The sequence below is a fragment of the Bacillus rossius genome, chromosome 11, assembly GCF_032445375.1.
Source record: "Bacillus rossius redtenbacheri isolate Brsri chromosome 11, Brsri_v3, whole genome shotgun sequence".
Lineage (NCBI taxonomy): Eukaryota > Metazoa > Arthropoda > Insecta > Phasmatodea > Bacillidae > Bacillus > Bacillus rossius.
The window spans coordinates 51,292,467-51,306,238 of NC_086338.1; the positions used below are offsets into that span (position 1 = coordinate 51,292,467).

General features: G+C 38.3%; 1 protein-coding gene across 1 annotated transcript in view; it reads left to right on the forward strand.

Moving 5' to 3' along the window:
* The first annotated feature begins 3,930 nt into the window (after nucleotides 1-3,930).
* LOC134536961 (uncharacterized) overlaps nucleotides 3,931-13,772 on the forward strand; it is a 31,218-nt gene continuing 21,376 nt past the window's right edge. The window contains exons 1-4 of the mRNA XM_063377073.1: nucleotides 3,931-4,176; nucleotides 6,560-6,722; nucleotides 10,955-11,288; nucleotides 12,542-12,798. Of these exons, the coding sequence (XP_063233143.1) occupies nucleotides 4,011-4,176; nucleotides 6,560-6,722; nucleotides 10,955-11,288; nucleotides 12,542-12,798 (920 nt within the window). The 5' untranslated portion in view covers nucleotides 3,931-4,010. The remainder of the gene's footprint in view (nucleotides 4,177-6,559; nucleotides 6,723-10,954; nucleotides 11,289-12,541; nucleotides 12,799-13,772) is intronic.

Genomic DNA, 13,772 nt, shown 5'->3' on the forward strand with positions numbered 1-13,772 from the left:
AACGCCACGGGCCTTCTCGGAACTCACGCAGTATAGGCCGGCGTGCGTTGCTATTTTTGTCTCCGTCGCGCTTTTGTTTCTACTCTTACGGTTGAGCACTTTTATGTTTACATTACTGAAATGTATCGTATGATAATTATTCTTGTTCAATTCCAATACTGATATTTTAAGCATCATTAAAATTTTTTTTGCTGTTAATTGTAACTTTTACTGTGCATTTTTAAGTTGAAAATAATGTTTCCTTTTTTGTTTCCCATTTTCGGCTCTTTTGCGGATTATCCACGATTTCACTATCCGTGGTGGCCCTGCCACATAATTTCGCGGATAATCGGGAGTGTACTGTATACCGTTTATATAATCTACAGATAGAGCTGTATAAGAAGAAATGTAAATGTTCGTTCGTTCAAAATTTTTAAATCTTTGAAAGTTCTCCACCGATTGTTTTGGAATTTGGACACAACCTTGCATTTGAATAAGCACATGTTTTTATATCTATATGTAGTACCTGGGACTGGTAAAAAGATAGATAAAAATATAGATATGTGGAAAACATCGATTTTTAATATTTTTATTGCTATAGAGTGAATATACAGAGATATAGAGAGAGATATAGATATATTGAGGAGAGAGCTATGTATAGATGGAAATATAGATATATGTATAGTGTACCGGTGCAGTGGTACAGAGCTGCTGAAATTATTTTACCGCTGGTTTGTTTGCGTTTTTCCGAGACCGTCGCTAGGTAACCTGCAGCTTCTGATTTTGGTGTTTTCAGTTGACAAAATAATAACTTTTATATGTTTTTGTGTGATATATATTAATCAGCACACATTAAAAGACATTGTCAGTGAATGTTTTCAATAAAAAAACTTTTATTTAAAATTTTTAAAGACAGTTTTGAAACTGCCGTTTTTTATTAGCCGGGGTTTCTCAGCTGCGCGGCCGTTTCGAATCTTTGTGGTTTGAGGCGCCCGGCGCAGAGGATTCTGGGGGAAAAAAAGGTGTTTGGGGTCTAGCTTGTGAATGCTGGATTTCGCTTATGGGACTTGCCCCAGAGACACAAACATAGTGTAAAATCTGTGCGCGGGCATAAATTATACATGCACAACACGTATGCACCGTGTGGCATACCTGATTCACAAGATTTATGACATGATATTTTGGCATAAATAATAGTGTGCCATTTCAATGATACTATTTATGTATTTAATCCTCGAGTGACTTAAAAGTAAAATAACACACATTTTTACAAGTTTTATTTAAAATACAATAACAAAAATCAGGTCCAGTAGTCTAGAGAGGTTTTTTTTTCCTCCCCATCTGAATAGCCGGCAAATAAAAATAAAAATACATAATTAATTGTGAACATTAAATGAACTTTTGCACAGTTGTGGGCATCATATCTGGCAATGCTATATTAGGGCATATTCTTACATTTAATTGGATAAAAAGTTGGAATTGTGGTATTCAGTAATTTGGTGTTTCGTTAAAATATATTAAATTCTATTTGTGTCTTGTAAATGTAATTATTTCAGTACAGCCAGGTTTTTTGTTTATGATTATTCACTCGGACAAGTTATATTTTCTTTTGTGTTATGTTTATTCACCACTGAATAACCACAGAGAATATTTCAAGCCAGTAATCATCACTTCTGTTTAGTTATTGAGTTTGTGTATATGTAACAGCAATATATTTAGTATGTAATAATATCTTAACTTTTGAAAGTATACACGCACGCGCATGCGCACACACACACATATATATATATACTTACACATACTATATATTTACATATTTAGATATGTGTAGATAGAGATATAGAGAGATATAGAATTAGAGAGAAAGATAGAGAAATGCTTTGTTATATGTACCCACTTTAAAAAAATTACAAAAAAAAATTATCGAAGCATTGCAAAATACAGTAAGTCCTCGGTTTACGTCGGGGTTACGTTCCTGAAAACCGCGACGTAAATAGAAACGACGCAAAATGAGCCATGTTTCATGCCACCGGCCGACCACGGCCCAAGGTCAGCCGGAAGCGCTGGCATACAGACGTGACAACGGGCAATTTTATCAGCAAATTACAACCGACAGCGTGGGAAACAAGTCCAACTAGTACTTCTCAGCTTTATAGAATGGTTATTTAACCAGCTGCTTTATTACCTTTATTGATTGAAATATAAAAACAGATATATAGTCGTTTGGAAGACATCTTATGAAGAAAAAATCATAAATTGCAGTGAGCTGATACTGTAGGCCTACTACAAACGCATTTAATCACGATAAAGTTAACAACGGCACGTTTAAAACTCCGGCCAACTCAATGATATCATAGCGACTGAAGTGTAGAGCTGTAGCAAACCGTATGTATTCGTTACTGAGTAACGGGTGCGGCATCTAGTAACGAGTAACGAAACGTTACACACGAATGCATTTCGTTACTCGCATTTTTCGTCTGTTTTACGCATGCGCGCGCTTATTCGTTACAAAGAACGATGTTTGTTTATTAAGAAAAGTATAATTTGGAAATTCGTCGTCCAAGTTTTTTACTGTTTATTAAAGGTATTGTGTGTGTAGACAAAGTTTGAGATTGGAACAGAAACAACGTAAGAAAGTATTTTTTACAAATTATAAATATGTATGTTTTTGTTTTTTATTATCGCGTATTTTCACGTTTTTTGTTCTTATCTTAAAAGAGATATTATAATAAAGCTGCTCTAATGAGATTTTATTGTTTCTTGGTTAACAAAAGCTGTTTATTATCAAATACTTTTAATTGTTTATATTCGAATTATTATTATTTACGCGACGTCATACTGTACGCGTACGAAATACGACTCAATTCGTTGCTGTTACATAACATAGCATGTTATGCGGTATCAGAAGTAACGAGTAACGATACGAAAGTAACGAGTACTAATTGTTATAGTAACGAATACATACGGGTACACTTTTTTTAGTTACTTTTACACCTCTACTGAAGTGCCAAGGAGTTGGACGAAAAGGGGTAGGAGAAAATGCTGTGTCGTTGCGGGAAGTAGATAACACTTCTACGTGCGAGATACGTGGGTGGCCGAGCGGGCGGGCTGGTAGTATTGCATCACCGCGCGGAGAGCAGCGGAGAGCAGGAAGCGTCCCTCATGATGTATGATAAGATAAGGCGGTGAACGTGTAGCTTACGCTACATAGCATAAATTAACTACCGAAGGAAACAAAGAATTATAAACGAATTATATACGGTGTTTTGGTTAAAATAAAGATTTACGGTCATTGTAAACGACGTTATTGTGAATCGGCGACAACTTAAATTGAAACATGAGTACTCAAACATTAGCGACGTTAATCCGAAACGACGTAAATCGGTACGACGTAAATAGAGGACTTACTGTATATGCTGGGCATTAGCTAGTTTGTAAATATCTTTCTTAGCTTTGTGTCCTTTTAAATTTCATTATTTGGCTAACCAAGTTAGCTTTTCCTGGTTATAAATGTGCAATAACTGTAGAACAGACAAGTTCTCTGAATGATTATTGCAATGGGGATGATTGATATAATTATTATTTAGAACATATGCCATTACTAGTTTGCACCGTGTCTCGTAGAGCAAAACCAAAGAACGGACAAAGAAAGATGATTACACTAACACACATAAAAAAAACAAGCCAAAATCAGCCGATGTTAAATTCCATGGAAAAAATAGTCAAAACAATATCACAGTACAGATGAACATAGTGGAATGACAATCATGTAACAGTTGCAACAAAAACAGTAATTAGCGTCAAATAAAAACTTTTGCTAACAGAGCTGAGTAGGCAAAAATTTTCTGATTTTTGTTTTTGTGTATTTTTTGAATTTTTCATGAAAGTGTTCTTAAATAATAAACAGCTTAAACAAAACTTGAGTACAAACAGTGGCGTGGCTGTTCCACAGGGCTCTGATCGACACGGACGGAGTGAAAGGCGACGTGACCTTGGTCCAGAGGTCGCCGTTTGACCCCACGTGGCTGCAGATGAACCTGACGTCCTCGAGGGACGAGCTACTGGGCCGGCCGGCGACGACGTTCTCCGTGTACAAGGTCCACGAACTGCCCCCGCTGCCACGCGACCTGCGGGCGACGGAGCGGTGCCTCACCGCGGGCGGGATGTACAACCCTGGGGGCAGGACTGCCGAGGAAGGTGGGTCCTTCGCGCTGGAGCGACACAGCTCAGTGTGTCTGGCTGGGCGAGTCGCCACAACAGGCGCGCAATATGGCTTATGTTAGGTTGTAGTGAATGTAGGAAATATCTCATATGCCATGTCGAATTTTTTGTCATTACTTTTGAAATGAAACTTCCTTGCTGAGGGGCTACAATTATCAAGCGTTAAGAAAATGCCTACCACATGAAGGGAATAGTTAGGTAGGTGGTGGGGGAACTGGTAGGAGAGTGGATCAGCGATGACACCACTCGAGCGCATGCACTAGCGGTCGAATGGGTGGTTTGCAAGGGGAAGGGGGATAGGTATATGTTAATTGATTCTCGTAATGCTTCTCGTGTTTGTCTACTCCTCAGTTCTCGTAATGGCTAACAATTGTTGCTGCCATATTTTTTTTTTATTTAATTTAAATAACTAGAACTTAATTATTTATGTGGAAACAATTTTTTTTTTTGCCTTCAATTTTATAAGTATAATTCTTTTTCATGTGAATAGTGTGATTGAAAATGTAAAAAAAAAGTACCTATAAAGTTAAGAGATTAAATTTATTAGTTTAATTTATTTTTTGGTATGAGAACGCTGTGATTTGAAACGTTAAAAGTACTTACAGACTTGTGAGATAGATTTTATAAGTGTAATTTATGTTTGAGCGGAGTGGTTTTTTTTTTTTTGTTAATTCTTTTTATTCAGCTGGTGACTTTGATTTAACATCATGTCTAAAAATAATAAAAAGGTTGAAGCAGATAAGAGGTATTATCAAAGGCAAAAAGGGGAATAAACTGCCAAAAAGTGCCCGTGAAAGGATGCGAGAGTACACTACATTTGAGATCATACCCACATTCTTACTATTCTCAATTATTATGTTTTGTTCAATAAAAAAAAAAATACTAATAATTTATCTCTATCCATACCTAATAAGCAAAATGTTTCACTTCTTTTGTGTGTGGACTCCATGCTTACATTTTTTTTGTAAGGACTTTTTTTTAAATTTTTACTTGATATTACCCCTTCCATTTGTTGCCCTGCCACAATTTTTTTTTTCAACAACACGAAGAATTCCATGCTCGTCTACACCCATGATATTACACTAAGTGAATATTTGTCAGTAACATTTGTGCCAGAACTACAAAAATTTAAGGGAGGTATCGAGTTAAAATTTAAAAAAATAGCCCTTACATAACAGTAATCATGGAAAAAAATGGGGGGGAAAAATCAACATTAACTGGTAAGACAAAGCCTTGAAGACTTGCTGTTAGGTGTTTCCATTTAGATTTCATGTTTTATGGCATGATTTAGAAAAAAAAATCTTCACTTAAATTTGTTCGTGAATTGAGTCCCATTTGTTGAATCTGTTGGTAAAATATAATTAAAAATAATAATAATAATAAAAATTGATTTGAATATGTAGGAATGACTATCAAAATGTTTGTGCAATATGGTTTATGTTAGGTTGTAGCGAATGTAGGAAATATCTCATAAGCCAAGTCGAATTTTTTTGTCATTACTTTTCTGAAATGAAACTTCCTTGCTGAGGGGCTACAATTATTATCAAGCGTTACGAAAATTCCTATCACACGAGGGGAATAGTTAGGTAGGTGGTGGGGGGAACTGGTAGGAGAGTGCATCAGCAGTGAATACGTACACACACGGAAAGGAAAAGGTGGTGCACGGCCGCAATATTATGAATGTCCCCCCCCCCCCACCCCTTTTCCAAGTTTAGTGACCGTGGGTGAAGTGGCGTGTGGTGTGTGGTGTGCAGCCACCGGCAGCCAGGACTCAGCAAAGTGGAGCACGACCACAATATTATGAAAGTTCATCAACCCCCACCCCTTCCAAGTTTAGTGGCAGTGGGTAATTGCGGATCCAGAGGGGGGGCTAAGGGGCTAAGGGGCTCAAGCCCCCTCCAAAAGCATCTGGGTCCTCTATTGTTTTAGTGTTTGCCTTGATAAAGCCTAGCCTCAGCTGGGTCAAGCCCCTCCCAAACCAAAATCCTGGAACCGTCACTGGCAGTGGGCAGTGGTGTAGCCAGGATTTGTGTATGGGGGGTATTAAGAAGCATGCCCTCACCTCCCCCCCCCCGGGGTAAAAGGGGGTTCCGGGGGGTCCTCCCCGGGAAAATTTGGATTTTAAGGTGTAAAATAGTGCTATTTTAGCAGTTTTCGGTACTTAAATTTAAATATTGTAATGGTAAAAATTTTATTAATTTTAATATGAAATTTGTTTGAGTGATGAATAAGAAATTAATTAAAGATTTGGAGCTAAAGGGGAGGGGGTGGGTGGGGGTTTTAACCCCTAACCCCCCCCCCCCCCCTGGAACCGCCACTGGCAGTGGGTGAAGTGGCGTGTGGTGTGTGTGGTGTGCAGCCACCGGCAGCCAGGACTCGTACGCGGTGGGCGACCTGAGCGGCAAGCACAACAAGTGGCGCCGGCCTCAGACGCTGCCCGAGCTGTTCCCGCGGCTGTGGGACGTGTTCCTCCCTCTGCAAGGACCCCACAGCGTGGCCCACCGGACGCTCGTCCTCTACAGGTGAGGCTCCCCGCCGCTCCCGGGCGGGCCCCGTTTCCCCGACTCCGGGAACAAGCGTGGACAGGGCCGGATCCGGAGGTCTGGAGGCCTCGGGGCAACGGAGGAGCGGAGGCCCCCATGGCCCCGAATTATTTTCCAAACAAAATGAACAATTTTTTTTTTTCAGTAGAGTTTCCCAAATAAATAAATAAATTTATTGTGAAATCAAGTAGATTCTCTTAGTATTTAAAAAAAAAAATACATAAATATGATCGGAGACAAGAATTATGTGAAATTAAATTTTAGTGTTTAATGAATATTTCTGTTAATATTTTAACAATCATGTAATCATGTTTGTACAAAGTACTGTAGGTAAAGGTAAAACAGCGAAAAACGAATATCAAAGGAAAATATGTTTTTACTGGTGTTTACTTGTCGGAATTTGAAAGATTTTATTTTTCCGAAGTCTCCGTTTGTGGGGGGGGGGCCATGGGCTTTCGTCCCGGTTGCCCTCCCCTAAATCCGAACCTGAGTGTGGACACCGTGCGAGTTGACACGCGCACTTCTGTGCAAATGCAAGTGTTTCGATGCGAAGCACACATCAAATAAAATGTTCAAAATGTTCACGAAGTTGAATCAAATTGTGAGTGTTGTTCTCAGCAAGGCTGCATTTCTTTTTATTTTTACAAAGTACAGGATTGAAATTAGAAAATATGTATTTTAACATTTGTAATGTTAGAATTGGTAATACGTATGATTAACCATTTTGGTCCTATATATAACACCACACAATAAAAAGTATAAACTAACCATGCATAGTCTTAATATTGAGCGTTCATAAAAGCAAATCTGAGTGCCACATTTGATTTTTTTTTAAGTAACCAACTTTATTTGTGCAAAAAAAATATACAACACAAAAAAAAAGCTAAGTATTTATGTAAGCGAATCTTAGGCTCCCAAGTTTCAAAGCTTTTGCATTACTACCGTAGCTTCAAATAAAACTAATTGCATATTTCCTGGCAAATTTCAAATAAACTTTGATTGATTCATTTAGTCAGAGCTTCGCACAAGCCTAATTATAGTTAACAGCAACTGGTTATTTGTTATTGGTAAAAAAATTAGTTTTTATTGCTTCCTTTTTTTTTACAGGTTTACTGATTTTACGCGCATTCTTTTGAAATCTGCATCTGAAAAAATACGGACTACTGATAACCATATTGATTACGGAAACTGCAATTGAGGCGGTCTACGTAAAACGGGCGTATGGGTCCATACGCCCTTTTTACGCAGATCGCTTTATTTGATCCGCCATTTCGTGTAGAATTCAGTGGTGCAAGTTTCATCGCAATATCTTGAAAATTGAAGTTGGTACACCTGTTTTTGTGAGGTGATGTCAGCTGGTTTTCACAGTCAGGTTTTCTTGTTTTGTGGTTATGTTATGTTTTGATAGTCCTGTGTGATGCTGCTTATTTATATTATTAATAGTTAAAATGAGTGACTCTAATGAAAGTGATGAAAGTGAAATAGTTCAAGTTAAGAAGAAAAGAACAAGAAAAATAATAAACAAACAGAAAAATAAATTTCATGAGGAAGTGAAACGTAAACGCTCTCTTGGCCTAGGCTATACAACTAGTAAAGGTAAAAGTGTTGATTCTAAAGTTCATTCTGTCATTGAAAACTGTTGTAGTAGTAAATGCTATCAAAATGTGTCATTTGAAAACCAGGTTGAAGTATTCGATGCTTTTTATTGCGGCCAATCAAAAAGCCTTCAAGATGCTTATTTGGCTCGGTGTATGGAAAAGTCGGAAGGCCCTAAAAAAAAGACTGTAAACTTAAAAAGACCAAGAGAAAATTTATGGAACTATGTAATTTATGTCGGTGGAAGTAAGCTATCCGTTTGTAGAAAGTTTATACTAAATTTATTTCAAATTTCAGAGAAACGATTGCGTATTGTACAGGGCAAACTTCTGTCCAATGATTCTTTCGAAGAAAAGCGAGGTACTCATGATAATAGACCACGTAATACTCCTGATGATGTTATTTCGCTAATGGGTGATCATCTTAAATCGATTCCACATGATGAAAGTCATTATTGTAAAGCTAAAACAAACTTGTTATACTTTGACAACTGTATGCTCAACATTAAAACATTATATGAAATGTTCAAGGACTACTACAAAAATCAAACTAATAAGGATCTAAAAATGTCGTATAAGACCTACTATGAATATTTTAAAACTAAATTTTCCTATGCTGCCCGAAAACCAAAAACTGATGTTTGCGATTTTTGTGAAGAATGCAAAAACAAGTTAAAAAGTAATCCAAATGATCCTTGCCAACCCATGTATGAACTACATAGAAGGAAGGCATTAAAGAGGAAGGAAATCCGTAATGATTACATTGCTAAAAGCCAGCAAGAAAACTCAACAACACTCACTCTTGAGTTTGATTACTCCCAGAACCATCCAATCCCAAAGTTGAACGTTAACAACCAGTTCTATAAAAGGATGTTCTGGCTTTATTGCTTCAATATTCATGTGTTTAATGATGATTCAAGCTATTGTTACGCATTCACTGAATGTGATGGTGTTAAAAATCCTAATTCAGTTATTTGTTTCTTGTATGACTGTTTAAAAAAGCAAATTTAAAAGTTCCCTGATATTTCTACAGTTGTTTTACTTTCTGATGCCACAGGTGGCCAAAATAGAAATTTTCTAATGTGTAAGTTCACTTCTTGGTTTGCAAGGACATTTAAAAAAAATGTAATGCAACTTTTCCCTGTTAGAGGACACAGTTTCTCGCAATGCGATAGAAACTTTGGTTTGATCAGGAACAAAATAAAAAATAATGAAGTGATTGGAAATCTGAAGCCTTATTTAACAGCAATGTCAGAGTGCAGAACAAACCCTTCACCCTTTGAAGTCCTTATGGATCCAGAACTTCTGCAAGACTGGGAACCTTTTTTAAATAATTTATTTCTGAAGAAACCTGTCTCAAGAAATAAAATCAAATTTACTCTCATGAAATATGTCATAATCAAATCATTACAAAATGGTGCTCTGCTGTGTTCAAAAACTTTTTCTGGACAGTTTGAAGTGTTCAGTTATTGGCGGCCTATTCATCAGATTGGAGATTTTCGCAACGTTACGACTCAAAGGTGTCCTTACCCACAAGTAAACCAACTTAAAGTTAATGATGTTAAATGTTTATTCCGTTTTTTACAGGAAGAGGATGTGGACTTTATTGAAACAGTGATTTCTCAAAATGGATAAAGTAAGAAAGCATAATGACAAACAAACGAACTGAGTTAACGTAGAATATAAACTGTTTTCTTTGATTTATTCTTGACAGATATGAACAATTTTCCAACTTTTAAATTTTTCCCTTTTTTATATGTCAATTTTTATTATTATAACAAATAAATATGGTTTGATCTCTTTACTATGCCTTTTTTACTAACCTTTTTATATAAAAAAGGTGTTCTGGCTAAAAAGGGCGTATAACATGGCAAACATTTTTTATTTATTAAAAAAAACACATTCGTTTGATTTGTTTTAAACTCATTGACTGTGTTTTCATATAGATCTAGTATCTATATTAAATTTAAATTACAGGAATAATGATTACTATGACAACAGGAGAAAGCAATGAAATATTCTTTTTGTGTTTTCTCAAAACATCATTTTTGCTTATACGCCCGTTTTACGTAGACCGCCTCAATTGATATCAAATCTACTTTTGCTAGGAATGAAATAAAATAAAACACTTTTTTTATTCAGTGTTTTTATAATAAGAAGAAAGAGTGTAATATTATTTATTACTATGTAATTTTTTTTTTAATTTTAAACTATTAGGCTTTGATTTAAAAAAAAAAAATATTATTTTCTGTGTTTGAGTGTTTGGTAATAAATGGGAACTTTGTTTGAGTTTAGTGGAACTAGAATGTTCCATGATTACGGAAGTTAAAGAATTCACCCGAAAATTGGTGAATTCTAGCAGCGCCCAGCACCAACTTGTGTCTAGGCGGCCATCTTAATTCCTACTGTCCTTTGTTGAATACACAAGCAAGGAGAAAGTTTTGTCCGCACACAACCAACAACAAAAAGAAAAACACTGTTACATGTCCATGCTCCGAGCACAAACAAATGAGAAATATATACAAATGGTCCTTTTTTAAAGTCACTGAACATAGAACGTAGGTTATCGGAGTGGCGACACCCCCCGGTGTCCGTGTGGTTGTTCAACTCCCGCAGGCCGGCGGCGAACGGCAGCGCCTCGCAGGAGCCGTGGATGTGCGGCACGCTCCTGTGGTACGAGCCGGGTACCGACCCGCGCAAGGTGCCCGTGTCCACCGCGGAGGCGGTGTACCGCTACCCGATAGTCGGGCGCATCGTGTTCCGCCAGCCGGCGGAGCGGCCGTGGGCCGACACCACGGTGCTGGTGGAGTACCTGGTCCACGCCGACGGCACGTCGCAGAACAACACATTTGAGCACCGCTGGGGCGTCCACGACTCCCCGCCGGGCAAGGACTTCTACGACTGGCAGAACAGGTGCCTCAGCGCGGGAGGCGTCTACAACCCGCACAAGGTAAGCCGTCACGGCTCTCTTTATCCAGAGACGTAGTCCATGTAAAACGAAACGATTCACTCGCGAACAACTCGATTGGCAGCAAGTGTGCACGATAGCACGTGTTTTGTCTAGACACATACGAGACTGTAAAATCCAATATAAAACGACACAGTTAATGATGATGCACTTGCGAAAAACTCAATTGGCAGCAAGCGTGCACAATAGCACAACTTACCGCCATGATGGCTGAACAACAAATGTTGCTTCGTTGCCGAAAGCTGCAGGGCTACCCCACCTCGGCAGGCAGCCAACTTGAAAAACTTGGCGCTGCTAGCAAGCAGCGCGGGGAGTTCAAAATTCAAACGTTTCAAACACTAGACACACTAAACTAACGCACAATATGTACAAGTCCAAACATGGCTTGTCTGAACAATTTTCTTGGACGTAACGCCATTGCAGTTTGGCACTGTTTCTCGTGCAAAAAATTCAAGAACGCAAATTAAGAAATAGAAAAAAATGAAAAAATAAACCCACAGAGAACAAGCCTAAATCAGCTATGCCAAACAGATAAACTCAACAATGTACCTAAGGAGGTACTATTGTGAACAACACGATAACAGCACAGACAAACACATTCATACTTAAATATGTTTCAGACAAAACAAAAATTCCGTGGAAGGAATTTATTCGTGAAAAAATAAAAACAGCAAGACAAACACAGTGGGCTAACAATGACCAGCCAGTTTAAACAATAACAGTAAATTCAGGCAGGCAATAAAACCTGGGCAACGATGAAGATAAACAGATATTATGGACAACACAAGAATTTTTTTTCTGTGACAAGATATTTGCCACGTTTTTTGAGAACTGGCATCTGTTCCCGTCAGACCGATCAGTTGGTGTTGTCGTCTTTGCGTTGTCCATAATATTTATTTGTTCCGGAAAGTTAGACATGCTTATCGGAAATTATGAGCGAGTCATGAGTCAGTCAAAATGATACTCTTTAAAAAAAAAAATTAGTATCATGGAACATTTAAGTATCAAATTTTTTTTTCAGTAATATCTCTTTTCTTTTTTTTCTTCTCTCTTTTTTTTTTAAAAACATGGGTTTCATAAAAATTTAAAATTATTGTGAGGAGAAAACCATAAAATCCTGTGTCATCGGACGAACGAGGGCCGGATAAACGAAGGTTCTACTGTACGTAAGTTGAAACGAGTGCAGTGTGAAAGAAAGTACTGCGCGCGAGGCAACTGGTGTGTCGCCCCGGCAGGTGTACGTGGACCGGGGCGCCGGCGAGCCAGGCTGCGATGGCACGCGCCCGGGCCTCTGCCCCGCGGGGCTCCTCTCCGCCAGGCACGGCACATTCGCCATCGCCGGCCGCAAGGGCAACGGCTCCGCGCTCACGCGCCGGCTGTACACGGACCGGCAGCTGGCGCTGGGCGGCCCGGCCGGCGTCCTGGGCCGCTCCCTCGTCATCTACGACGACCACGGTCCCAAGGCGCGCGGGGAGCGCCTCGCCTGCTCCGTGTGAGTGCGCTGGCTCGCGCGTCGCCGCGGAAACACCACGAGTTGCGCCAGGGGATCGTAATTCAAGGGGAAATTACAGACATATGCCAATACTAGAGACCTGCAAAATTCGCGGATTCAATGACCTCCGGGATAGACTCTACTACACTCTACACACTCGGGCAAATGCCACCTGTTCATTGGCTGCTGACTTGTGAGTCGTCTCGACCGAGTGTCTGTGATTCGACACTTCTTCGAGCGAGGGTCTCTAATTGGCCCTCATTGCTCCAGATCAACCGTGAACCAATTGCAGAAGCAGCGCTAAGGTATAATTATTTGAATTGTAGCATATCACGAAATGAATCCGCGAATTTTGCAGGTCTCTAGCCAATACAGAGCTTCTTATTGAATTTCTGAATAAACAGACGCGTACAAGAACATACCATACGGACAAAATTTTGCAGTTTTATTTTTAAGACAATTTCATTTAAAATGGGGGATTTCGGTGTTAATGTTTTTATTTTTTATACACCGTCATTATTTTTTTTTTTAAAAAAAAAAAGTGTATTATGCAACAAATAGTAAACTAAAATATCTCTTGATGCTTATTTCACCAAGATATTCTCACACCTGATGCACCAATACAGTAGGTACAGTCATTAGTAATAAGCATGCCTATAACAGAACCAATTAAAAAAAAATGAAAATATATTTTCAATTTTTTTGTGTGTTTGAATCATGTTTCATCATTAATATAAAAAAATGTTACTAATGTAAGACATGCAAATGAAACAATATAGGTAATATACTAATATTGTTTTTTTTTTTCAAATGAATTTGATTTTTTTAAAGTAACTTACTTTATTCACACAAATCATACACAACACAAAAAAAAACTGGTATTTTCATAAGCAAATTTTAGGGTTCCAATATTTTAAAGCGTTCCAAACAAATGCAAAGCTTCACATAAGACATGAAGCTTTGCATCACAACTA